This window comes from Helianthus annuus, chromosome 8, assembly GCF_002127325.2.
Source record: "Helianthus annuus cultivar XRQ/B chromosome 8, HanXRQr2.0-SUNRISE, whole genome shotgun sequence".
In the NCBI taxonomy this organism is placed as follows: Eukaryota; Viridiplantae; Streptophyta; class Magnoliopsida; order Asterales; family Asteraceae; genus Helianthus; species Helianthus annuus.
Genome location: NC_035440.2, coordinates 27,520,081 through 27,546,828, shown reverse-complemented (window position 1 = coordinate 27,546,828; position 26,748 = coordinate 27,520,081). Strand labels below are relative to the sequence as shown.

General features: G+C 39.7%; 1 protein-coding gene across 3 annotated transcripts; it reads left to right on the top strand.

Annotated features, from left to right (window-relative positions):
• The first annotated feature begins 12,527 nt into the window (after positions 1-12,527).
• LOC110944046 (G-type lectin S-receptor-like serine/threonine-protein kinase At4g27290) lies at positions 12,528-23,238 on the top strand. 3 transcript variants are annotated; one of them, XM_022185767.2, is made up of 7 exons: positions 12,528-13,806; positions 13,889-14,032; positions 14,130-14,284; positions 14,364-14,574; positions 22,369-22,606; positions 22,685-22,835; positions 22,908-23,238. In XM_022185767.2, exons 1-7 carry the CDS (start codon positions 12,537-12,539, stop codon positions 23,193-23,195), a joined length of 2,457 nt encoding a protein of 818 aa, XP_022041459.2. In that variant the 5' UTR covers positions 12,528-12,536; the 3' UTR covers positions 23,196-23,238. The 3 variants fall into 3 exon arrangements, with proteins under 3 accessions (XP_022041459.2, XP_035832442.1, XP_035832443.1); XM_035976549.1 differs by having other exon boundaries at positions 14,133-14,284; positions 22,908-23,233; XM_035976550.1 differs by lacking the exons at positions 22,369-22,606; positions 22,685-22,835; positions 22,908-23,238 and adding exons at positions 14,665-14,896; positions 14,975-15,125; positions 15,198-15,549.
• Positions 23,239-26,748: the final 3,510 nt, after the last annotated feature.

Below are 26,748 nucleotides of genomic sequence, written 5' to 3'. Positions count from 1 at the left end.
CATGTCTTTGTCGCTAGCCGATAGGTCCGTTAAGTTTCCACGAGGCATTATTGAAAACCTTCTAGTCAAAGTGGATAAGTTCGTCTTCCCCGTAGACTTTGTCGTCCTTGATATGGAAGCCGACGAAAAGGTTCCCATCATTCTAGGACGCCCATTCTTGTGTACCGCCAAGGCCATCATCGATGTCTTCGACGGGAAAATCACACTTCAAGTCGGCGAGGAGAGGGTGACTTTCGAGATAGCACGCTCCATGGAACACCCTAGTGGTTCCGATGATCTTAGTAGTCCTTGTCATTCGGTCTATTTCATAGAGTCTTTCTTATCTTGTGTTGACCATTGCTTTGGCTATATTAGTGGAGCCGACCTAGTTGAGAGTAGGATCGAGGAAGTAGTTGAGAAGGTAGAAGAGGTAGCTAGTGAGAGTGAAGAGTTAGACGAGGACGAGTGGGTCCCCGAAGTGCTAGAATTGAGTGAAATTAAGAGTGAGAGTGAAAGTACTCCTATAGAGAAACCCGCCCCTTTAGAACTCAAGGTCCTCCCATCCCACCTAGAGTATGCTTTCTTAGGTGAGGGTTCCGAGAATCCCGTCATTATTTCGTCTAAGTTAGAGGAGGGAGAGAAGGGTAGGTTATTAGAGGTGTTGAGAGTGAATAGGGAAGCTATTTCATGGCGCCTTTCGGATATCAAGGGCATAAGCCCCGCCTATTGTACCCACCGAATACTCATGGAAGATGACTATAAGCCGGTGGTGCAACCTCAAAGGCGCCTTAATCCGAACATGCAAGAGGTTGTTAAGAAAGAGGTTCTTAAGTTGTTAGATGCCGGGGTAATTTACCCCATTTCCGATTCACCATGGGTTAGCCCGACCCAAGTCGTCCCAAAAAAGGGTGGGATGACGGTGATCATGAATGAAAAGAACGAGTTAATCCCTTCCCGTACCGTTACCGGTTGGCGTGTATGCATAGATTATCGAAAGTTAAACGACGCCACCCGGAAAGACCACTTCCCCTTACCATTCATTGACCAAATGTTGGAGCGTCTAGCGGGTCAACAATTCTATTGTTTTCTCGATGGATTTTCGGGTTATTTTCAGATCCCCATCGCCCCGGAGGATCAAGATAAAACGACATTCACATGCCCTTACGGCACTTATGCGTATCGCCGCATGCCTTTCGGGTTATGCAACGCTCCGACAACTTTCCAAAGGTGCATGGTAGCCATATTCCAAGACATGCTTGAGACTTCCATGGAAGTTTTCATGGATGACTTCTCGGTTTATGGTACCACTTTCGACCAATGTCTTTCTAATCTTGATAGGATGCTTAAGAGGTGCATAGAGACAAATCTTATGTTGAATTGGGAGAAGTGTCACTTTATGGTGACGGAGGGGATAGTGTTAGGACACAAGGTGTCGAGAGAAGGCATAGAGGTGGATAGGGCCAAGATAGATACAATAAGTAGATTGCCTCCACCTACTAGTGTTAAGTCCGTTAGGAGCTTTTTGGGTCATGCGGGCTTTTATAGGCGTTTTATAAAGGATTTTTCCAAAATCACACGCCCGATGACTAGGCTTTTAGAGAAGGATGTACCTTTTGTCTTCGACGAGGAGTGCATCAAGGCGTTCGACTTCTTGAAAGAAAAACTTGTTAGTGCCCCGATACTTGTTTTGCCCAATTGGAGCTTACCTTTCGAGCTCATGTGTGACGCAAGCGATTATGCCGTAGGTGCGGTCCTAGGTCAAAGAGTCGATAAACACTTTCATCCGATCTACTACGCGAGCAAAACTCTAAACGATGCTCAAGAGAACTATACCACGACGGAAAAGGAACTCTTAGCCGTAGTGTTTGCGTTTGACAAGTTTCGCTCATATCTCGTGCTTTCTAAAACCACCGTGTTCACCGACCATTCCGCTTTGCGATTTCTGTTTCAAAAGAAAGACGCAAAGCCGCGTCTTATTAGATGGATTCTTTTGCTCTCCGAGTTCGATATAGAAATTAAGGATAAAAAGGGAGCAGAAAACGTGGCCGCCGACCACTTGTCACGATTAGAGGATCCAAAGAGAGAGGAGGTTCGTGAGGATTCCATAGGAGATACCTTTCCCCACGAAACCATAGATTTTGTTAGTGCCGAGGTAGAGGGTTTGCCATGGTTTTCGGATTTGGCAAACTATTTGGCAACCGGAGATCTTGTGAGGGGTATGTCCTACCAACAAAAGAAAAAGCTTCTTAGGGAGGCTAGGAAGTATATTTGGGACGACCCTTACCTCTTTAGGATAGGTGGAGATAGAGTGCTTAGGAGATGCGTTTCAAAGGAGGATGGTTTAGACATCCTTAGACATGTGCACGAGGGTTTAACGGGGGGCCATCACGGAGCGAATGTGACAGCACAAAAGGTTTTCGATAGTGGGTTTTATTGGCCAACGGTAGTTAAGGATGCCGTAGAGTTTGTTAGGACTTGTGACCGTTGCCAACGTACCGGCAACATCTCATCCAAGGATGAAATGCCTCAAAATCCCATCCAAGTCTTGGAAATCTTTGACGTATGGGGCATTGACTTCATGGGACCTTTCCCATCCTCTAGTGGGAATAGGTACATCCTCGTGGCCATTGACTACATTTCGAAGTGGGTCGAAGCTCAAGCTTTGCCCACCAATGATGCCCGAGTGGTGGTGAGATTCCTTAAGAAGTTGTTCACGCGTTTCGGAGTCCCTAAAGCTATCATAAGTGACCGTGGCACGCATTTTTGCAATTCCGCCATGGAAAAGGCACTTGCACGCTACGGTGTCACTCATCGTCTTTCTACCGCGTACCACCCGCAAACTAGTGGCCAAGTAGAGAATGCTAACCGAGGGGTGAAGAGAATCTTAGAGAAAACGGTAGGAAAAAGTAGAAAGGATTGGTCGGAAAAGCTCGACGACGCTTTGTGGGCATTCCGTACCGCCTATAAGACACCGTTAGGCACAACACCCTTTATGATCGTGTATGGCAAAGCTTGCCATCTTCCGGTTGAATTAGAGCATAGGGCTTTGTGGGCATTGAAAACCGTAAACCTTGACCTTACCGAAGCCGCAAGGAGGAGATTCTTCCAGATTCATGAGTTGGAAGCATTGAGGGATGCCGCGTATGAAAGATCTTGGAGTATCAAGGAGAAATCAAAGGCATTGCATGATAGGAGGTTGCGAGGTTTGAAGGATTTTAAGGTAGGTGATAAGGTACTTTTGTTCAATTGACGTTTGAAATTAATAGCAGGGAAATTGAAGTCGAGATGGAATGGACCGTATGTGGTGAAAGAAGTGTTCCCGTACGGCACGGTTGAGCTCTACGATGAAGTAGATAAGGGAGTTTGGAAAGTGAACGGCCATCGCTTGAAACATTACTTGGGAGGTCCAACTGATTCTACCGAAGAGGAAGAAATTCCTCTAGAGGGCCCACCCACCTTCGCCGAACAGTAATTGCGTAAGGTTTCGTTTGTAGAGTTTGTACCGTTTGTAAATTGCGTTATTTCTTGTGTTTTTCGTAGTTTTTGTGTTTGCGTCTTGTGTGTTGTTGAGAAATTTTGCAGGAAACGTACCTTGAGGAGCTGGAAATTTGAAGAAAAGGAGGTTTCAGGTAAGTCCCATACTTAGAAAAATTTTGGGATGATTTGGGAATGGATTGGTAAAACATTAAAAATTTTTCCAAGGCAAGAGAGCAAAATTTCACGAAACCTTCTGTCTAAAATGTCCAGTCGCGTAGCGCGACGGATACATCCTCTCACTCGCGCTACGCGAGCCCTTTGGGGGTTCATCAAACAGCTTTGAACCTTTTACCCCTTGGACCTTTGAACCTTTTCCACCTGAACCTTTCACTAGCGTAGCGCCACACCCTACCCACATTCACTCGCGCTACGCGAGTGACATGAACTTTCAGAAAAAAAAAAATATAACCCTAGTCCCTAATCCCCAAATTCAAAACACCATAAACCATCTCTCATCTCCAAACCCCCGGCGAATACCACCACTCCATCACCAACCCTCCGCCGACCACCTCACCGATTCCCACCACCCCCTTTACCGCCGTTCACCCACCCATTCACCCACACCCCTGCGACTCACCTTTCGTTACACCACCGCCATAACCAACCACCAGCCCCCATCTCCGGTTATTACCCACCCCCCTTATCCATCCCACCTCTGTTCAACCACCTCACCGCCGACTCCACACTCGCCGCCGACAACCCATCACAAATCCCTCTTCTTGTATTTTTCAGCGACTCAGGTACAGTTTTCTCGCTCAATTTTTCTGCTTAATTATTGTTTCAAGTCCGGGTCTTTGTTGAGTTGTTTTGGTTTTGTCGAGTCAGTCGGTGCTGGTTGTCGAGTCAGTAGTTATGCTAGTTTAGGTTGGGTCATTGGGTTCATGTGTGTCTGCAGGTCAGTTGTGTATCGAGTCGTTGTGTGTCGGAGGTCTTAGTTTGATGATTGTGCACGGATGGGGTTGTTTGTATTGGGTGATTTGTTTTGAGAGGTGTGAGAAGGGGGGATGTTTTTGCTCGGACAGTAAGCTGTGAACAAGAAATAAAGGCGAAAATTTTGCGCGTCAAACGTAATTTTCGCGAACTGATTTTTTGACAAGGGTTATAGCAAAAACCATTTTCGGCATTGTGACACTCAAGTGTGGGGATGTGTCGCGCGAAATTTCACAAAAATTTAAGATTTTTCACCAAGACCACGCGCGCCGCATCCATTGCTTCCACACTTCGGAGTTGTTTGATATTCTCGGCACTTGGGATTGCTCGAGGGCGAGCAAGGTGCCGGATGGGGGTAGATGTTGCGTCATTTGCGTCAAGGTGTCGTCTTTTGAGTCGTTTAGTGTCGTTTTTAGTTTATCGAGTCGTCTTAGAGTTTGTCCAGTGTCGGTTTGCGCAATGTACATCGCTTGATCATCGGATCGTTTCGCTCGTACTCAATCTCCATTCGGGCGAAGTTCGAGCCGGTTTTCGAGCCGATATGCGTGAAAAGTCACTTGTATCGATTAACGGCCGCGAACGAAATGCTATACGGCCGTCGTTCGACTGTATATTTTTTTTATACTTTATTATTTTCTGAAAAAAAAAATAAAAAAATCAAAAAAATCAAAAAATTTAAAAATCCAAAAATAGTTTGTTATTACTGATGATCTGCTTGTTTTGTCTTGAATATTAATTGTTTTGCAGATATGGCGAGCAGTTCTAGAGCAGGTCGGGCACGAAAAAGGGCTGCGGGGCAGACTGCACCGGGACAGGATCCGGTAGTTGTCGAAACGCCCATTATTCAGATTGCAGAGGATGATCCCAACTTAAGGAAGATCGAATATTCGACATCATACAATTTCATTCCGGATGAGTTGATGAATAGGGTAGTGAACCATCCGATCCTTAAGTTTGAGGAAGATACGTATGAGTGGGATAAGTTTACGAAATTTAAGAAAATGGCACTGCTTCAGCATAGGGTGATAAATTGGGAGTGGTTGGCTGAGATAGGTGCGGAGCAGGAGGTTAGAGAGTTGTTAGGAGAGAGGTTGATAGAAGCGATGAATTGCATTGACCCTCAGTATGTAGAGCTTGTGTTAGAGTTCCACAGCACGTGGTACCATAAGGAGGGTAAGTTTGAGCAGGGTAATGCGTTGTCGTTCAGTTTCGGTAGGAAGATGTACGAGATGAACGTACCTAGGTTTGCTATTATCTCGGGGTTATATACTGAGGAGGAGGTTAGGAGGCCCGAGTTCTCGACCTGTCTGAGGGGTGCGTATTCGGAGAATAGGAAGTATAGTGTTGGGAAAAGGGAGTTGAAGGCGTTCTGGGAGTCGATATCGGATGCGGATTTTGGCCAGACAAATCTGATTTCGACGGTTAGGAATCCGATATATAGGTATGTGTTGAGGTTGTTAGCGACGACGTTGGTTGGGAGGAAATCTGGGGAGAACAAAGCCAATTGGATTGAGCTTTTTGTGTTGATGTGTCGGGTGCAGAGGAGAGATTTTAATTTGGCCACCGTGTTGGTAGACTCGATTAGTCGAGGTAGGAGAGGTGGCAATAGAGCTAGGTTGGATATGGGTCCCTATATTACTAGGATTGCATCACATCTTGGGGTTTTAGACGTATATCAGCCTCAGTTCTTACATAGGGGACCGACGACTGCGATCTTTGGGTTAGAAGACCTGCAGAAGGCAGGCATAGTGTCGTGGGAGGCACCATATGGCTGGGAGCCGCTTAGAGAGGGCCCACCTGTTCAGCCACCGCAGAGGGGGCCAGTAGAGGTTGTTGAGCCACAGCAGGAGGCAGGACCGTCGGGTGTACAGCAGCCGCCACAGATACCGGTACAGCCGGTACAGCAGGCTGAGAGGAGAGTTCCGTTACCAGTGCCCCTCACTTTAGAGTCATTCTCTGGCTATGTGGAGCAGAGATTTGATAGGCTGGAGCGTATGATTGAGCTGTTACATAGGAGACGGGGTGCACAGACGGGGTCTGGTTCTGCTTATCATGTGTACGAGGCGAGCAACCATGAGACGGACAGTGGCTAGAGATCGTGGATGGATTGCAGGCGGATGAGCAGCAGCTGATGATTATATCTTTTGATGTTTATTTTTCTTTATTGCTGTTTTCATCCTTGTTTGACTGGTCTGTACTTGATATTGATACACGTTAAACAGGTTGGGTTGGTTGGGTTGGTTTGATGAACACTGATGCATTTATTTTGATAAATATATTATGGTATGTTGGCAGGTTGTTCATTGTTTGATAGGTGATTATGTTAGCCGCTTTCGTTCGCGTGTCCGAGGTTGAGTTGTTTGCTGAGCGCGTTTCGAATTGGAGGGCTTATGTGGAAATGACTGGCACTTTGACAGTCTCACATATCAGCTAAGTCGTTTCCCTTTTGTTGTTGTATTTAATTTTTTTTTATTTAGTTAGTTAGTTATTTATTCAGTAGTTGTTAGGTAGTGTCGAGTCGTGTTTTCGTTCTTGCATTAGGGACAATGCAATCTCTAAGTGTGGGGATGGGAATACATGTAAATAATCGAGTCTTAATTATAAAATCCAAAAAAATTAAAAAATTGAAAAAATACAAAAAAATTGAAAAATCAGAAAATGTCTTTCGAAATAAAAAGAAGTTTGCATTTTTGAACGGAAAATGATAGAAAAAAAAAACAAATTTTTGCTCGAGTTGAATAATAATAATATGAGTTTATAATAAATCGAGCTTGCGTCTAGTTAGGGATATGTGGGTAGGCCCGGGTTTTGGATCTAAATCCCTTTGAGTTAATATACCTTAATTGTCGGTCTGCTAGTGGGTTCTCGCCTGGGAAATATGGGAAACTAAAACCGGCGAAAATAGTATAAGGGGTGCCGTTATAAGCTAAGATAGTTAGAGTTTTTTTATCATATCTCGCTGAAAAAAGAAAAAAAAAATAGAATAAAAGTGAGCTAGAAATTAAATGAAAGTAACACAAGCCTATGTAATCTGTGGTTGGGGATAGCGACTCTACAGCCGGAATGCCTCTGGGATGTGTGAAATCGACTTGCCGAATAAAAGTACCGAAACCTATGTAATCTGTGATTGGGGATAGCGACTCTACAGTCGGAATACCGCTGGGTTAGGGAAAGCATCGTCTAGTCTCACGAATATAAACTTGAAAAAAAAAAAAAGCAAGCTGAAAAAAAAAAGAAAAAAAATATATAGATTTGATTTCAAACTCTCTTTATCTTGGTATAAAACGGTTAGGAATTGGTCAAATGATCGTTCGTTTAGCCCTATAAGCTTGAGTTGGGAGTAGGTGGACTGTAGATTCTAGTGTGAGACCCTAGGTAGACTGACCGCACTTAAACTAAATTTACATGATAAGGGTTTAGGATTAGATTTGGGTTTAAAGTGGACAAATATATCCGCAATCGCAGCTAACACAAGCTTTGGTTTTAATTAAGTATATCTATGATTTTCGGTCCGAGTAATTGTTTGTTTCTGATTCCGTTGCATAATTCTTTTTCGGGGACGAAAAAAGAGTAAGTGTGGGGATATTTGATGTATTGCAAAATACATACTTTTATCGTGTATAGTTTGTACGTTTTATCGTTATTTTTAGCTTAGTTTAGTTTGGAATTGCGTGCTATTGATCTACATTGCATTTTCCAGGTCGTGATACATAAAATATGGAAATTGGAGCAAAACCGAGCTAAAGTGTCAAATGTCAAGTTCCGGATCCAATATACAAAAGTATTAGAATAATTTGGAAGATTTTGGAAGTTGGAGCTGAGTTTAGGAGTCAACATTCTGTGAAAAATACCCACTCGCGTAGCGCTAGGGTAACAAGAGGATCAGTCGCGCTACGCGACTGAGAAGGAGTTGACTTTTGCTGACCTTGAGGCGCTAGCGTAGCGCTAGCGTGAAGATGAGACCAGTCGCGCTACGCGACTGGCTTGAATGACGCGCCTGATTGCTGATCGGCTAGGGTTTGGTATAAAAAGGAAATTAATCATCATTAGAACATAACACACGAACCAAGAAACCCTAGGCGACTTTAAGAGCAGATTTTGGAGTTTTTCGAGGCGATTTAGCTTGCAAGAATCATCAGGTTGAAGCACGGAGCGTAGGAAAGAAGATTATTCGGGTCTTATCTCCCGGTTTTCATTATTTTCTCGTTTTTGATACTTTGATTATGAATTCTTGTTTTGGATTTGATTTGTTCTTGTTAGACACTATGTTTCTTGGCTAAACCCTAGATACTACCTAGACTAGATGATGGTTTGATTTACGTTTTGGATCTTTTAACGGTTTTTATTGCTAGACTATGGATTGATTTTGAAAGTAACGTGTTCTAGATTTTCTGATTTGGTGCACATGCGTATTTACTTTTGATTGTGGATTATTTGCTGTTTCACATAGATCTTAGTAACGGTCTTTATCACAAAATAGGTCTGTGTTGATTATTTGCATCCTTGCGGGTTCGGGTGATCTTTGGGTAAATCGGCCGATAGCCTTAGGAACAGTAATTAAAATACAATTAGAAGTGAATATTCTGCTTAACTTGTCGCTGAGAGGCTCGAGTTAGTTATTAGGTCGCGGTGCAATATATAGCTAAATTAGATTTTGAGAGAAGTCGAGGTTAGTTCCCTAATTGCAGTTGTGTCTAGTAAACCAAGTCAGAACCTAGAATTGCCTTAGATTATCGCGCTGAGAGGTAGATAGTCATATTAGGGCACTTTTAGAGTCGTTAGAGGACTGAGAGGAAATCTAACAGTCGGTAATCATAACAGCCTTGTAGGGTTTCCTAGGTTTCTTCCTGAGAAGGGTCGGGAAGTCTTAGCATTGAAATACCTTAAGGTTTAGTATTTAACGATCCCGGCTCCATACAACAATAAAACCGTTAGAAGTCCATTCGTAGTCAAACTGGATTCAAGTCTAGGTAGTCCTTAATCTCATCTGAATCAAAACCCTAGTTTTCGTTTGTGTTTTAGGTAATTTCAATTTAATCGTAATTTTAGGATTTTAGTAAACCCCCCCCCCAAACACAATATTTGTTTAGTCGTGTCAGTGTCTAGTCTAAGTTGAGTCGTTAACGTAATTCGTAGAGTCTTTGTGGGTTCGACATCCGGACTTACTTTTCTGTGCTAGAGTCGACCGGTACACTTGCCGGTGAGTAGTTTAGTCAGGTTAAAGAGTCTAGATTTTTATTACTTGAGTCTTAGTTTAGGGTAATTTTAGTTTAATTAGTTGAACTACTTTTTCCACATCATGAAGAGATACCTCAAACCTGGTTTGGGGTTGGTATTTATAGCCGAGGAGTGAAGGAGGAGGTGGACGGATAGACTGACGACATGCTGCACCTTTGCAGGTGTGTCAGGCCTGTCGGTTGTGGAGGTGAAGCCACGTCAGCCTGTCGCTTATGTAGACCTGACAGGCGGCTGTCATTGGTGCTACTTGCTTTGTGATGTCAGTCCCACTTGCTGAGTGCACAGGATGCAGTGCGGGCCGCATCGCTACTTGCGGTAACTCTAGATGTTCCCGCGTCTCATTCTTTGATCAAGAAATACGCGCGATGCGGTGCCAAGCCGCATCATCGTCTGTGGTGACTGTTGCTGTTATCCAGCTCCTTTGTATTGATAGAAGTGTTCACTGGATGCGGTGCAAGGTCGCATCGCTGTGAGTACTTCCGTTTTCATACACCAGATGCGGTGCCATGCCGTATTACTATACCGTTCTCATATTCCAGGTAAGTCCTCCATCATTGGGCAAATTGGATTCGACCACTGTGTTCGCGCGTTCCCGCACGGACACAGGTAAGTTGTTAGCTAGTGGGGTTTTGATAAGGGTAATGGTCACTCGCGGTCGTGCTGACGCGAGATATGGGACCATACCCCTTCATGTGTACTGATCTTTATCTTTATTTATACCAGAAAATGGGTTTTGTGAGGAAAATAGATGTGAATTAAAAAGAAGCTGCTTTGACCAGTTTAATGGCTGGTTTTCAGTTATAATGTTAGGCATATACAAGATTCAAACAGTTGACAGATTTCACATCCATGAAAATATAGACTGTTGTCTAATGCTCTAGAATGGACAGGTATATAGATGTACACATTACAGTTTACACACAAACAAAAAAGATCAACAAACCTTGAAGTCTGGTTGTTTGGTTAGGTTTCCTCTCTACGTTGAATTGATGCCTTTATAGGGGTGGAACCCTAGATCAGTTAACTCAACCCCTGCTCACTCTGTCAATTGTAAGAGACATCTACTCTCTTGCCTTTTTGCTTTGGAGATGGGACCCATAGATTTATGGGTGGGTAAGAAGCACAAATCGACGTGCCTGCAATTACAAGAGCATGGGGGAACCGAAAATTAACCTGAGAGGGAGGATGAGCAACCGAAAACCCAAGATCGCCAGCGATGGAGAGGGCATCGAGCATACCGCCGAATGAGTTAAGGCCAATTGTCGATTGAATAGAGGTCCCTTGAACAACAGCAACAAAGCATGAGCGAGACAGAGGAAAGTCAGTAACTGAATTTGGAAGACAGGGTGAGTTATATGGGTGAAAAGAAACTGACGGAACCCTAGAATCAAGGGGAAGTTATCAGGGACGTGGGGAAGAGGTGGAGGAACCGTAAAACTGCATAGAACTGCCACAATAGCAGTTAAAAATGTGAGTTTAAATGGTAAGGATTTGATTTCAGCAAGATCCAATAGTAGAGATTCATTTGAAAGGTAGTTAGAGTTAATGGGTTAACATACATTAGGCCTTATCATACTTCACGTATGCGAGTATAGTAACCGTCAGATCAGGTCCATGCGTGATTAATCAGTCCCCTGCGTGATTATTTAAACATGCGTGATTTGAACATGTATGCGTAATAACGCACAAAAACCGCTCTCCATGCGTGATTAGGTCCATTTATAACGTCCCATGCGTGATTAGGTTCCATTTATAACGTGCGTTATTTTCAAATGCACTTGCGTAATTTGGTCGCGTACGTTTTGTAGGTTAAGCCGTAATGTACATTATACTTTATATATATATATATATATATATATATATATATATATATATATATAATGTTCTAAACCTAACACCACTGCGGGATCTGAACGCTGTTTGCGGTAGCCGCCGGCTCCAACCCGGTTGTCGTTCTCCAAACAAGGCAATCATCTCAGTTCCTAATTTAAGCCTTTGAACCTAATTTACCAAACCCCATACAGTTTGTTAAAGAATCGGGTCACTGGGAGAGAAAGGGTTTACATGAGATAAAGAGAGAGAGAGAGTGTTTCATTGAAGAATCAGGTTGCCGGAGATGAGAGAGGGAGAGAAAAATGACATAAATGGACATCATGTGAGGGACACATGATTATCATTTAATTAGGTAATTTGAACGGTGTTAGTAATATGCGCCAAAACAGTTAGAAAAAAATAACGTTGGGGCACATATGTCAAAAGATTTTTTTTTGGACTTATAGGGTAAAAGTGAATAAACCAGTTTAAAAATAAAGAAATGTGATTGTAATTATTAAAATTAAAGAGAAAAATGAATAAAACCCAAAAAAAGTCGATCACGTTTTCCCATTTCTCAATTGTTTTAAGTTTTAACCGGTTTACCCAATCAAAACAGAAAACGGCAACTCTCAGGCAATTTTCGGCTTTGATTGATCAGGTTCTTGTCTTTGAAGGTTGAATTTGGAGTAGTGTTGCTGGATGATGTCCGAGCTCCATAAAAAAAAAGTGGCCGGAGTTGGGGAACGGCTGGGGTAATTATTATTATTTTTTTTTCTGTTTTCAAACTAACAGTAAAATGGTCAATTTAAAAATATGAAATTTTCTATCATGGTGTGCTCTAATGACAGATTGATTGTCATTATGATTCGAGAAATTTCAAAAAAAGAAAAGTCAATATGTTAATTCAAAGTGAACAATGACTAGTCTATCATCATAATTGATGGCAACTTTCAAAGGTACCCAAAGATGAATCAAATTTTGCTATATATCAAAACCATCATTCAAATCTCACATCCACATCAATGGAATTTGGTTTCATGATAATACTATTCTCATGTGTCTTCTTCTTGCTTCTGTCATCTTGTGCAACACTAGACACCATCTCTACAAATCAAGTATTCAGAGATGGAGACACAATAGTTTCAGATGATAATATGTTTGAACTCGGCTTCTTTAGCCCCGGAAGATCCAAGAATCGGTACCTAGGGATCTGGTACAAGAAGATATCCACGGGTACAGTCGTATGGGTTGCTAACAGGGAGACACCAATCACAGATGACTCAAACAGGCTCAAACTTAGCAGACAAGGAGACCTACTAATTCGCAGCGGTGACAATACAATCATCTGGTCATCGAATTCAACAATATCGACAATCAGTAATAATCCAGTGGTGGTGGTGCAGCTTCTGGATACCGGAAATCTTATTGTGTGGGATAGAAGTACTAAGAACGAACGTGTAATCTGGCAAAGTTTTGATCATCCAGGTAACACATTATTACCAGGCATGAAATTAGGAAAAGATTTAGTAACAGGAAGAGAGTGGGTTATGATACCGTGGAAGAGTGTAGATGATCCTTCACCAGGTGAATATTTACACTATCTAGACACAAATGGATACCCACAAATGTTTGTGAGAAAAGGTTCGGTAATACGATGGAGACATGGACCATGGAATGGTCTTAAGTTTCAAGGTTTGCGCATGCAAAACCCAAATCCTATTTACTCTATTCAATTTATTTCTAACGAAAAGGAAATATATTTTAAATATGAGATTGAGTCTTCGGTTGTTCAAAGGATCCTTGTGTTGCCAGATGACACCGCTGTGCATTTGCGTTGGATGGATCAAATCCATGACTGGGCTGTGCATTCTATTGGAACACTAACAGATAGTTGTGGTGGTTATGGACTTTGTGGGCCATACGGAAGCTGCAGTCCTAATAGGTACCCCCCTTGTACTTGTATTGCTGGTTTTAAGCCTCGGGTCCCAGATGAATGGGATAGAGGAATTGGGTCTAGTGGATGTGAACGTAAACGGGATTTTGATTGTGGAAGTGGGTCTGGCTTTAAAAGAATTTCAGGAGTTATATTTCCAGACACACGCCGTTCATGGTATAATCATAGCATGACGCTTGAAGAATGTGAGATGGCTTGCAGTTTGAACTGCAATTGTACGGCTTTTGCAAATTCAGATATCAGAAATGGCGGAAGCGGATGTTTGCTTTGGTTTGATGAGCTTCTTGATACCACAGAGAGTGATGATAAGCAGGATCTTTACATAAAATTGGCTGCCATTGAGTTAGCTGCAGGTACACATTTATGGTTTTAACATAATTTTGAGTTGTTATAAACTTAATACACTTGTAACATTATTGTTAATTGTTCGTGAAGGAAACGACGATTCCCCGGCTAGCTTAAACAAGAAAAAAAGAGTATATACAGTGGTATTTTCAACTACATCTGTTGTGCTAGTTTTATTTATGGTGGCATATTCTTGTATAAAGAAACAGAAAAGGCTTCATATGAAAGAAAGAGGTAACTTCACTAGCTTTTTATGCTTCTAGAACTCAAATCATCCTTACACTTTCGAAACTTATATTATTTTTGGCTAATCGCACACGTTATTTTTAAGAAGACAGGTATGCCCTTGATAAAAAGGATAACAGTGTGCGGATGGAAGATCTTGATGAGCTACCTTTACTTAGTCTAAATAAAATAGTCAAGGCTACAGATAACTTTAACATCAACAAAAAAATTGGAGAAGGTGGATTTGGTCCAGTTTACAAGGTAACTTATTGATACCTTAATATTAAAAGGAACGCGCATTTGTAACATTAAACAAAAGTGTAACATAAAACTGTTTTAGGGTGTATTGGAAGATGGACAAGAGGTAGCTGTGAAGAGGCTCTCAGAAACATCCCAACAAGGGATTGAAGAATTCAAGAATGAAATCATTTGTATTGCCAAACTTCAGCATCGCAATCTCGTGAAGCTTCTTGGATACTGCAATCACAGAAATGAACTGATTTTGGTTTATGAATACATGACAAACAAAAGCTTAGACTTATATCTATTTGGTTTGGTTCTCTCTCTATGATTTCTCATAGTACCTTGTTTTCAAACTTTCGTATCAAATTATTGTTATCTAAGTAATTCACTTGTGTCAGATGAAAGCTCGATGCTTGACTGGCCACAACGATTTAATATCATACAAGGGATGGCTCGAGGTATTCTTTATCTACATCAAGATTCCCGTCTTCAAATCATACACAGAGACCTCAAGGCAGGTAATATTCTTTTGGATGGTGACATGAACCCCAAAATCTCCGACTTCGGCCTTGCTAGAAAGTTTGTAGGATCCGATACTGCCACTAAGACAAAAAAAGTAGTGGGAACATAGTAAGAATCTTAAACAATAACTTTTTTATTGAATTTTCTTGGCTACTATTTCTCCCTAATGCTTAAGTTCATTTGCAGTGGTTATATTTCTCCAGAATACGCTATACATGGAAGATTTTCTATAAAGTCTGATGTATATAGTTTTGGAGTTTTGGTGTTGGAGATTGTGAGTGGTAGGAAAAACAGAGAATTCTGTCATGATGATCGCAATGACAACCTTCTTGGACATGTATGTTACACTCACTAATGTTTTTTATTAAACAATGTCATTTTGGTAACTTATATGTTTGATCTGATTCAGGCATGGAGACTTTATAAACAAGGCAGATCCATTGAACTTATGTGTGCATCTTTACATACCTCTTGCGTCATCCCAGAAGTACTGAGATCAATACATGTTGCATTATTATGTGTGCAAAACCATGCAAAAGATAGACCAACGATGTTAACAGTGGTTTTAATGCTGGTCAGTGAGAGTGTGTTGCCTCAACCTAAACATCCAGCGTTTTACTCTGAGGAGACCAGTAGTGAACTTGAGTCTGTTTCATCAGTTGATGGTTCCATGATAACACATTTATACGCCCGATAGCAAACAAGTGATGCTATCAGATGTACATGAAACTGTAACGTATTCCAGGCACTTGTAGTGGATAGTTTTATCTACTTGTTTATTATTATAATTATTTATTAATAGTTTCACAGGGTAAGGATAGTGTAAAAAGGGCCTAAAGTGTGAGAAGTGTAAGAAGTGTATTATAACACTATATATAATACTATATAACACCATATAAACACCGTATAACAATATGTAACACCATATAATACCATATAACACTATGTAACACTATATATCATTATATAACAAATATAACACTATAGGTTGTCTGATAACATGTCTATGATAGATGTATAGTGTTATATTTGTTATATAATGATATATAGTGTTACATAGTGTTATATAGTATTATATGTTGTTACATATTGTTATACGGTGTTTATATGGTGTTATATAGTATTATATATAGTGTTATAATACACTTCTTACACTTCTCACACTTTGAGCACTTTTTACAGGATCCTCTACCTAGTTTCACATATTATTATATAGGTTAAATGGAAAGGGTGACGGTGGGGTGATTATGGAATATCTGAAAAAAAAAAGTTAGGCCATGTGGTTTTATACCCCTTCACGTCCTGTTTCACATGTATTTCTGTTGGCTGTAACATGGGGTCCACAACCACGCATGTGACTACTACACAGCCTTAAATGAAGGGACGGTGAGTCCCTGATTTTTTTAATAATATATTAATATTTGTGGTAAATACTAAATAGTAAAAGGAAGTTAACTTATCAATTGATATTTTAATATTAACTAGCGGGATTCCTCGTGCTTCATATTGGGTGTTCGATCGGTATCGACTCAGTTTGTTAAAGTATCCGTACAATACTTGCACAAGGTACAACAATCAAAAGAGATATTTTCAAAAAGATATTGACACGGGCTTTTCATCGATAAAGAACCCTAGAAACAAATATCCATACCGATTTTGTTCGGGCAACATCAGTTTAGTTAAGTCACTGGAACTCATTATAGCGTACGACACAAAAAAAAAAAAAATTCTATTGTGAATACGACTCTATGTTCAGTTAAATTAAATCTATGGCGTCAAGAAAACCATATAAACGAATACAATATTGACCCTTATGTAGTTCGAACAACATTGGTTCCTTGTCATGTTAAAGAAAAAAAATGTATTTAACTTGTTCAAGTAAAACTTTTAACAACTTTTATCGTAGATAAAAATAAGCCTGTTTCAACGCTATATTTAGAATTTTATTAAACATTATATTATGTTGTTGCTCGGAGATAGAGGTATCTATCAAATAAAGAGAAAGTGTATTCCTAGCACCTTTAACTAATTAGTTAGCTGTAAGAAGCGTGTCAAATCATGAATAGTTTATGGTCAGTGATTAGGTTTTTAGGTGAATAAAAAGGTTATGAAGCTTAAAAATTATATTTGAATAGTTTGTTTGAATATGAGAATCACAATATGATTCTCATTTGTTATAGTACACAAAGTAATGATCTAAATTGGAACAATGTTTATAAAAAACAGTTATTCAATTCGGATTGTAAACAATAAGGAAAACAATGATCACATCCGAGTTTCGGAATTATTAGGAAATAGAATTAATCACATACAATGAATTGGGTTTTACTTCAAAATAAAATGATAGATTGGATTCATTAACAAAAACCTAGTTGTGGACATTAACAATCGTGTAACACATCTAAATGGTGCAAGAAAACCTTCACTACACGAATAATGGACAATTGTATGTTTTATAAACCAAGAAAATGAAACAAACCCTAGTTGATTTGATAATGTCAATGGTGCAAAGAAACCTTAACAATTGCGAGTCTATGACAAGTTACAATCACACCAGCAATGTCAATGAAAACAATAATAAAAAACAAGTTCAATTCTCTATTGTGCATAAACAAAACCCTAAACACTTCAAAATCTACATTCGGGGTAAACACAAGTAGATTGGACTAGCATGGTGGTGGAAATCATCTTCAATCTCTTGATTTTCGATGTTGAATTTTCAGTTGGATGATGGAGTGGGTCAAGAACAACTGAACAAGACAAGATGCTCCCTTCTTAATTGATCACAATTGTTGTTTTCCACAAAATCCACGAAGCTGAAATAGGCGTCGCCGTTGCCGCTGGTGATTCCCAATGTGATCGAGTGCTGGTTGACGCCAAATTATGCCGCCAAATACGTCGCTTGCATCGGCGATGCCAAGACTACTTTTTCTTTTTACCTTTTCAATACCTGAAATTTGGATTCGTATCGCTGAGATACTCACGATTCATCTATTATGGCTCCCATAATTCATTTCGTAGGCAAGATATGCCTGTTGAGTGTTTTTACCCGCTTGACTTGCTGTTTGTTGGATCGGAGAGCGTGTGTAGTGTGTGTTTTTGATAAAACAATTGAACAAATTTGGAAATTCAATCAAACAATGATAATAAACTCGTCAATCTAACACAACTGTATTTGGGAATGATTGGAGAATGATTTCATATTATTGTCAATGTTTCAGTTTAATCAAAAGTACACCACACTCCACCCACCAGGTGCACTCTCTCACTAAATTCTACTTTTTCAGCTCTTAGTGTTACAAATTATGTTCATAGGAGAACTATATATAGACAAGAGTACTGTTGGTTACGTCACCATGAAAGTGACCCTAAACAACCTATTAAATGATGTATTCCAGTGTTTCACATAACTGCTGGATAGTTAGATAAAATATTGTTACATTGAACTACTGCTAATAATTAAGAGAAAATAGCTGGATTCCCAAAGCTGCTGGAATTCTAGCACTTTATGAATCTAGTACATCTGGTCTTATGTTGACTTAGTCTTCCAATTTGACTTTATTGACTTGGTTGTTGGTGCGTGTTGAGCGTGATATGTTTTTATCGGTATTTTAAGCCCATTTTACACATTAATCAAGTTTTAAATTTATAAAACATGATATTCTACTAACACTAAACACACACTTGGGCAAGTGCACCCATCGTGAGCGAGCTGGCAGAATCTCATTTGCTCACCCCGCCACGTCAGGCGGTCAATTCAAATTTTGAATTTAAAAATTCAAACGGTCTCGCCATACCACCAAACTGCCACCCCGTCCCAACAACCTCTATATATTTGTAACCCCAACCCACTGGTCCCCCCATCCCACGAACCGAAACCCCACTGGCTACCCCTTCTCTTGAACCCGCTACCCCACTGGTCCCCCCCCTCCCACGAACCCAACACTGCTATGGCATCGTGGACCCATGAAGAAGAAATGACACTCGTCACTAGCGTCGTCGACGCTATGAAGGGACGGCCACCGGGCCAAACAAAATACTGGGTGGAAGCATTCATGGCCTACCGACATAACGTCGGTAACGATCGCTACAACCTCAACGCGTGCCAACATAAATGGCGCGAGCTACGGCCCAAGCTCGACCATTTCAAGGCTTACTACGAAGCGGTTCCGAGCGGCGAGTTGAGCCACGAGGACCGGGTGGCGGTGGCGCACATAGAGTTTCGAGACAAGGGGCGAAAGACGTTCGACAAGATCGACCTTTTTGAAATTTATTTAACGCTCTAGGTTTATTTTGTAATTTTTATAAATTATGTAATTTTTAGGATTATGTAATTTTAAATTTTAATGAAGTTGTAGGTTTTTTTTTATAAATGTTGTGTGATTTTTTATATTTTTTTTTTAATTTATGCCACCGGTGCACCCAACCCAAGCCCAACCCACGCCCCGCCATACCCCGCGGACACGTAATCAGGCGGTGGGGAAGCTCCAATTACACGTGTCAACCCAAGCCCAACCCAAGCCCAACCCAAACCCCACCATACCCCACGTTCTAACAATAACAAGAAAAGATAATAATAATAATTATAATAATCAAATTCCAAAAAAGATAACAAAAAAAATAATAAAAAAAAATCCAACCCCACAGAAAACAGCGACTCTCCGGCAGTTTTCGGCTTGGTGATTGATTTTCAGGAAGCTCCATTGAGGAATCAGGGTTGACTGACCGACTGACCAGATTGTTGTTATTTTGGTGATGTTTGTTATGAATCGTCTGGGCCCAACCCGTATATTTAGCCCAATAAGAAGAACCGGCTCTGTAAACCTAACATGATACATGAAGCCAGATATTCAGAAATGGAGGCAACGAGAATACTGATAGATTGAGTGTGTTCTTTCTCCCATCTCTCTTCTGTAATCCCAGATCTTCCCATCCCCTTCTCTTTCACTTATCCTTTGTTACTTTTGAGTTCTTATTTGTAATCGTTGCTGAAAATCAATAGAGATATTACAGAGTCAATACCAGTTAATATTACTTGTTTAGTTGTGAAATATCCATTCACTACAATGTTCGCATTGGAGAAGATGAATCAGTCGACGGAACTAAACGATGAGAATGAATCCAATTTGTTTGTGTTTGATGCTCTGCTGTGGATCGTATTTGTTCAATTCCTTGATTTTCATGGAGTATTTACTGACCGGAGAGAGGCTGACCGGATTTGGGTAATTTATCTTTTCTCCATTATAAGAGTAAAATGTTTATTTTAAAAAATAGGAAATTTTCTAACAAGGTATGCACTGATGACAAATTGATTATGTCATTGTGATTAGAGAAAATTCAAAACAAAGAAAGTCACTATCATCAAAATTAAAAATTGGTGGAAGTTTTCAAAGGTGGTGACCAAAAGATGAGTCAAGTTTACTTTATATCACAACCATCATCCAAATCTCACACCCACATCAATGGAAATTGGTTACATGATACTACTATTCTCATGTGCCTTATTCTTGCTTCTGTCATCTTGTGCTACACTAGACACCATCTCTACAAGTCAAGCTATTAAAGATGGAGACACAATAGTATCAGATGATAAAATGTTTGAACTTGGGTTCTTTAGCCCGGGAAAATCCATGAATCGGTACGTAGGGATCTGGTACAAGAAAATATCAACGGGTACTGTCGTATGGGTTGCTAATAGGGAGACACCAATAACAGATAAATCAGGCATGCTTGAACTTAGCGAACATGGAAACCTGCTAATTCGCAGTGGTGACAATACAGTGATCTGGTCATCCATTCCATGGTTTTGACGATGAGTAATAATACAGTGGTGGTGGTGCAGCTTCTGGATACTGGAAATCTTGTTGTGTGGGATAAAAGTACCAAGGACGAAAGTCTAATCTGGCAAAGTTTTGATCATCCAGGTAACACCTTGTTACCAGGAATGAAACTTGGAAAAGATTTAGTAACAGGAATAGAGCGGGTTATAACACCATGGAAGAGTGCAGATGATCCTGCACCAGGTGAATATTTATACTGGCTAGACACAAATGGATATCCACAACTATTTTACAGACAAGATTCAGTTATACGACGGAGATATGGACCATGGAACGGTCTTAAATTTCAAGCTTTACAAATGGGAAACCCAAATCCTATTTACTCGTTTTACTTTGTTTTTAACGAAAAGGAAATATATGCCAAATATGAGCCTAAAAATTCGGTTGTTCAAAGGCTAGTCATGTTGCCAGATGACATCACAGTGCATTTGCGATGGATGGATCAAACCCAAGAGTGGGTTGTGCAACATATTGGAGCAGCAACAGATAGTTGTGGTGGTTATGGACTTTGTGGGCCATATGCAAGCTGCAACGCTAAAAGGTACCCCCCTTGTACTTGTATGGCAGGTTTTAAGCCTCGGGTCCCAGATGAATGGGATAGAGCAAATGGGTCGACTGGGTGTGAACGTAAACGGGCTTTAGATTGTGGGAATGGGTCTGGCTTTAAAAAAATTTCAGGAGTTATATTTCCGGATACACGTGGTTCATGGTATAATCATAGCATGACGCTTGAAGAATGTGAGATGGCTTGCAGAATGAAGTGCAATTGTACGGCTTATGCAAATTCAGATATTAGAAATGGAGGAAGTGGATGTTTGCTTTGGTTTGATGAGCTTATGGACACCACAGAGAACGATGATAAGCAGGATCTTTTCATAAAATTGGCTGCCTCTGAGTTAGCAGGTACACCTTTAAGGTTTTAACTTATTTTTGAGTTGTAATAAACTTAATAGAATCGTTCGTGAAGGAAACGGATTTTCCCCCTCTAGCTTAAACAAGAAGAAAAGAGTATTTACAGTGGTATTTTCAATATCTGTTGTGCTACTTCTATTGATGGTGGCATATGCTTGTATAACGAAACAGAAAAGGCTTCATATGAAAGAAAGAGGTAATTTATGTAGTTTTTATACACTTTGGAAACTTATATAATTCTTGGCATGTTCGTGTAATCACACATGTTATTTTGTAGAAGACAGGTATGCCCTTGATAAAAAGGATAATAGTGTGTGGATGGAAGATATTGACGAGCTACCTTTACTTAGTCTAAATAAAATAGTCAAGGCTACAGATAACTTTAACATCAACAAAAAGATTGGAGAAGGTGGATTTGGTCCAGTTTACAAGGTAACTAATTGGTACCATAATACAGAAAGGAACTTGTATTCGTACCATTTATTTATCAAAAGTGTAACAAAAAACTGTAACCTTGTTATTTTAGGGTGTGTTGGAAGACGGGCAAGAGGTTGCTGTGAAGAGGCTCTCAGAAACATCCCAACAAGGGATTGAAGAATTCAAGAATGAAATCATTTGTATTGCCAAACTTCAGCATCGCAATCTTGTGAAGCTTCTTGGATACTGCAATCACAGAAATGAACTGATATTAGTTTATGAATATACATGACAAACAAAAGCTTAGACTTATATCTATTTGGTTCGGTTCTCTCTATATGATTTCACATAGTACGTTGTTTTCATATTGTTCTATAAATTAGTGTTATCTAAGTTATTCACTTTTCTCAGATGAAACCAGGAGCTCGATGCTTGACTGGCCACAACGATTTAATATTATACAAGGGATGGCTCGAGGTATTCTTTATATACATCAAGATTCCCGCCTTCAAATCATCCACAGAGATCTTAAGGCAGGTAATATTCTTTTGGATGGAGACATGAACCCCAAAATCTCCGACTTCGGCCTTGCTAGAAAGTTTGTAGGATCCGATACTGCCACTAAGACAAAAAAAGTAGTGGGAACATAGTAAGAATCTTAAACAATAACTTTTTTTATTGAATTTTTTGGCTACTATTTCTCCCTAATGCTTAAGTTTATTTGCAGTGGTTATATTTCTCCAGAATACGCTATACATGGAAGATTTTCTATAAAGTCTGATGTATATAGTTTTGGAGTTTTGGTGTTGGAGATTGTGAGTGGTAGGAAAAACAGAGTATTCTGTCATGATGATCGCAATGACAACCTTCTTGGACATGTATGTTACACTCACTAATGTTTTTTATTAAACAATGTCATTTTGGTAACTTATATGTTTGATCTGATTCAGGCTTGGAGACTTTATAAACAAGGCAGATCCATTGAACTTATGTGTGCATCTTTAGATACCTCTTGCGTCATCCCGGAAGTACTAAGATCAATACATGTTGCATTATTATGTGTGCAAAACCATGCAAAAGATAGGCCAACGATGTTAACAGTGGTTTTAATGCTGGTCAGTGAGAGTGTGTTGCCTCAACCTAAACAACCAGCTTTTTACTCTGGGGAGAGCAGTAGTGAACTTGAGTCTGTTCCATCAGTTGATGGTTCCATGATAACACATTTATACGCCCGATAGCAAACAGGTGATGCTATCAGATGTACATGAAACTGTAACATATTCCAGGCACTTGTTGTAGTGGATAGTTTTATCTACTTGTTTATTATTATAATTATTTATTAATAGTTTCAGATATTATTATATAGGTTAAATGGAAAGGGTGAAGGTGGGGTGATTATGGAATATCTGAAAAAAAAAGGTTAGGCCATGTGGTTTTATACCCCTTCACGTCCTGTTTCACATGTATTTCTGTTGGCTGTAACATGGGGTCCACAACTTTCACTAATAATCCGGTAAGCTTTCAAGCCAGCCCCTTGACTTTCGATTAGTTTAGTACTACACAGCCTTAAATGAAGGGATTGTGAGTCCTTGATTTTTTAATAATATATTAATATCTTTTTTAATCCAATTTATCAATAATTTGTGGTAAATACTAAATAGTAAAAGGAAGTTAACTTATCAATTGGTATTTTAATATTAACTAGCGGGATTACTCGTGCTTCATATCGGGTGTTCGATCGGTATCGACTCAGTTTGTTAAAGTATCGGTACGATATTTGCACAAGGTACAACAACCAAAAGAAATATTTCCAGAAAGATATTGACACGGGTTTTACATCGATAAAGAACCCTAGAAACAAACACCCATACCGATTTTGTTCGGGCAGCATCAGTTTAGTTATGTCACTAGAACTCATTATAGCGTACGACACAAAAAGATATTCTATTGTGAATATAACTCTATGTTCAGTGAAATTAAATCTTTGGCGTCGAGAAACCCATAAAAACGAATACAATATTGATCCTTATGTAGTTCGAACAACATTGGTTCCTTGTCATGTTAAAGAAAAAAATGTATTTAACTTGTTCAAGTAAAACTTTTAACAACTTTTATCGTAGATAAAAATTAGCCTTTTTCAACGCTATATTTACAATTTTATTAAACATTATATTATGTTGTTGTCCGGAGATAGAGGTATCTATCAAATAAAGAGAAAATGTATTCCTTAGCACCTTTAACTAATTAGTTAGCTGTAAGAAGCGTGTCAAACCAAGAATAGTTTGTGGTCAGTGATTAGGTTTTTAGTTGATTAAAAAGGTTATGAGGCTTAAAATTTATCTTTGAATAGTTTGTTTGAATGTGAGAATCACAATATGATTCTCATTTGTTATAGTACACAAAGTAATGATCTAAATTGGAACAACGTTTATAAAAAAACAGTTATTCAATTCGGATTGTAAACAATAAGGAAAACAATGATCACATCCGAGTTTCGAAATTACTAGGAAATAGAATTAATCACATACAATGAATTTGGGTTTTACTTCAAAATAAAATGATAGATTGGATTCATTAACAAAAACCTAGTTGTGGACATTAACAATCGTGTAACACATCTAAATGGTGCAAGAAAACCTTCACTACACGAATAATGGACAATTGTATGTTTTATAAACCAAGAACACGAAACAAACCCTAGTTGATTTGATAATGTCAATGGTGTAAAGAAACCTTAACAATTGTGAGTCTATGACGAGTTACAATCACACTAGCAATGTTAATGAAAACAATAATAAAAAACAAGTTCAATTCTCTATTGTGCATAAACAAAACCCTAAACACTTCAAAATCTACATTCGGTGTAAACATAAGTAGATTGGACTAGCATGGTGGTGGAAATCATCTTCAATCTCTTGATTTTCGATGTTGAATCTTCAATTGGATGATGGAGTGGGTCAAGAACAACTGAACAAGACAAGATGCTTGTTGGTGCACTTGTGTCTGTACTTTGTCTGTATTCGGTCTGTATGTACGATGTCCTATTTAGTGTTGTAAGTTGACCAAGTCAACCATCCTCCGGTTTGACTTGGACAACAGTTTGTATATTGAAAGATGTTCTGATCGAAGGATGATGTAGAGATCGAAGGATGTTTTGGATCCTTCGATCTCATCGAAAGATATGCTTTGAATGATAGACCTCGAAAGACTATCCTTCGAGGTCCTTGCTAATCCTTCGAAAGCATTGTATCCGAAAGATGATCCTTCGGACCATCCTTCGGATCCTTCGATCTGGCATCATGGGCTGGGTATATATATACCCATGCAGTGTATGTGTGAGTTAGTTCTGCCATTTGCACATCCGAGAGATAGAGAGTGTTGAGAGCATTCTGTCCAGAACTCACACACACACTTAGAGAGTTTATAGAACATTTCTGTAAACATTGAGCTTGTAACCGAACCCTCATTGCATTAATACAAGTTGTGTTAATCGGTGAACTTGTGTGTTTGTTTCTCTACTTGCTACTAACTCGGTTTGCTTGCTAGCTTGGATTCCGCACTCGCTAGTAGGTTTGTATAACAAGGTTTAGGTTCGTAATCCTCCGCGAAAAAGGGACCTACAAGTGGTATCAGAGCTAAGGCTCTTAACCTTGTTTAAAACCGGGTTTTTACAAGTTTTGGTGTGTTGAAACACTTGGTTTTGCACCTGTTTTTACTTGTTTTCTTGCATTTTCTTTGAGTAAAAACGTGTCTAAACTAACCGGGAGTGTTTTAAAGTGGGTTGGGTAACTTGAAAACTTGTTTTTGAGTGATTTGGTGAATTCCGGCAATATTCCGGTTAAGGTTCCGGTCACCGGTTTCTGGGTTAAGTTTACCATTTTGGGTAAGTTCTTGTTTGAAAATCTTGGTTGGTGGGAAAGTTGTCAGCCTGCCATACCTTTCTGCCGAAAGTTGACTTACCTACCCATCACCTTTTCACCAACCCGTCACATCTGTGTCAGTGTGTCAGTGCACATTCGAAAGATATCCTTCGACATCGAAAGATATCCTTCGACATCGAAAGATATCCTTCGACATCGACAGACCATCCTTCGATCAGTGACAGATCGATAGATAAACATCTTTCGAGTAGTCCTTCGAAGTTCGAAACATATCTCTTTCGAAAGATAGTTGTTTTATCTCGAAAGATAAGGATCTTTCAAGTGTGAATCTTTCGAGATTTTGAGTCTTTCGAAGCCAGTGCTCGAAAGTCAACAGTGATCCTTCGAACACTGTTGATCATTCGAACAAGTGTGATCCTTCGGAAGTTAGCTATTCGAAAGATAAGTGTCCGAAAGATAGGGATTTGACTCGAAAGATAAGGATCTTTCAAAAGGGAATCCTTCGAGTTCTTGAATCTTTCGAAATTATTGTTCAAGACTCAACAGTAATCTTTCGAGTACTGTTGATCCCTCGAACAATAGTTAATCTTTCGATTGTGGTCTGTTTATTGTTAACAAGTTTCTGTGATTTCAGATCTTTCGACCAGGATTCTTCGGCTGTGTGATCTTTCGGGAGGCAATCATCCTTCGTGACTTTGACATAGAATTTATTTTTCTTGTCAAAGATGAATCCGAGTTGGTGGGGAACTCCTGCTCCAGATAATGGTGAATATACAAGTTCAGGTGTCACTCCCTCATGGTGGGGTACACCGGCTCCAGACGATGGAAAATACACGAATACAAGGTCATCTCCATTATGGGCCGAACCTCCCACACCACCTCGAATTACTGCAGAAATGTGGGCATCAGT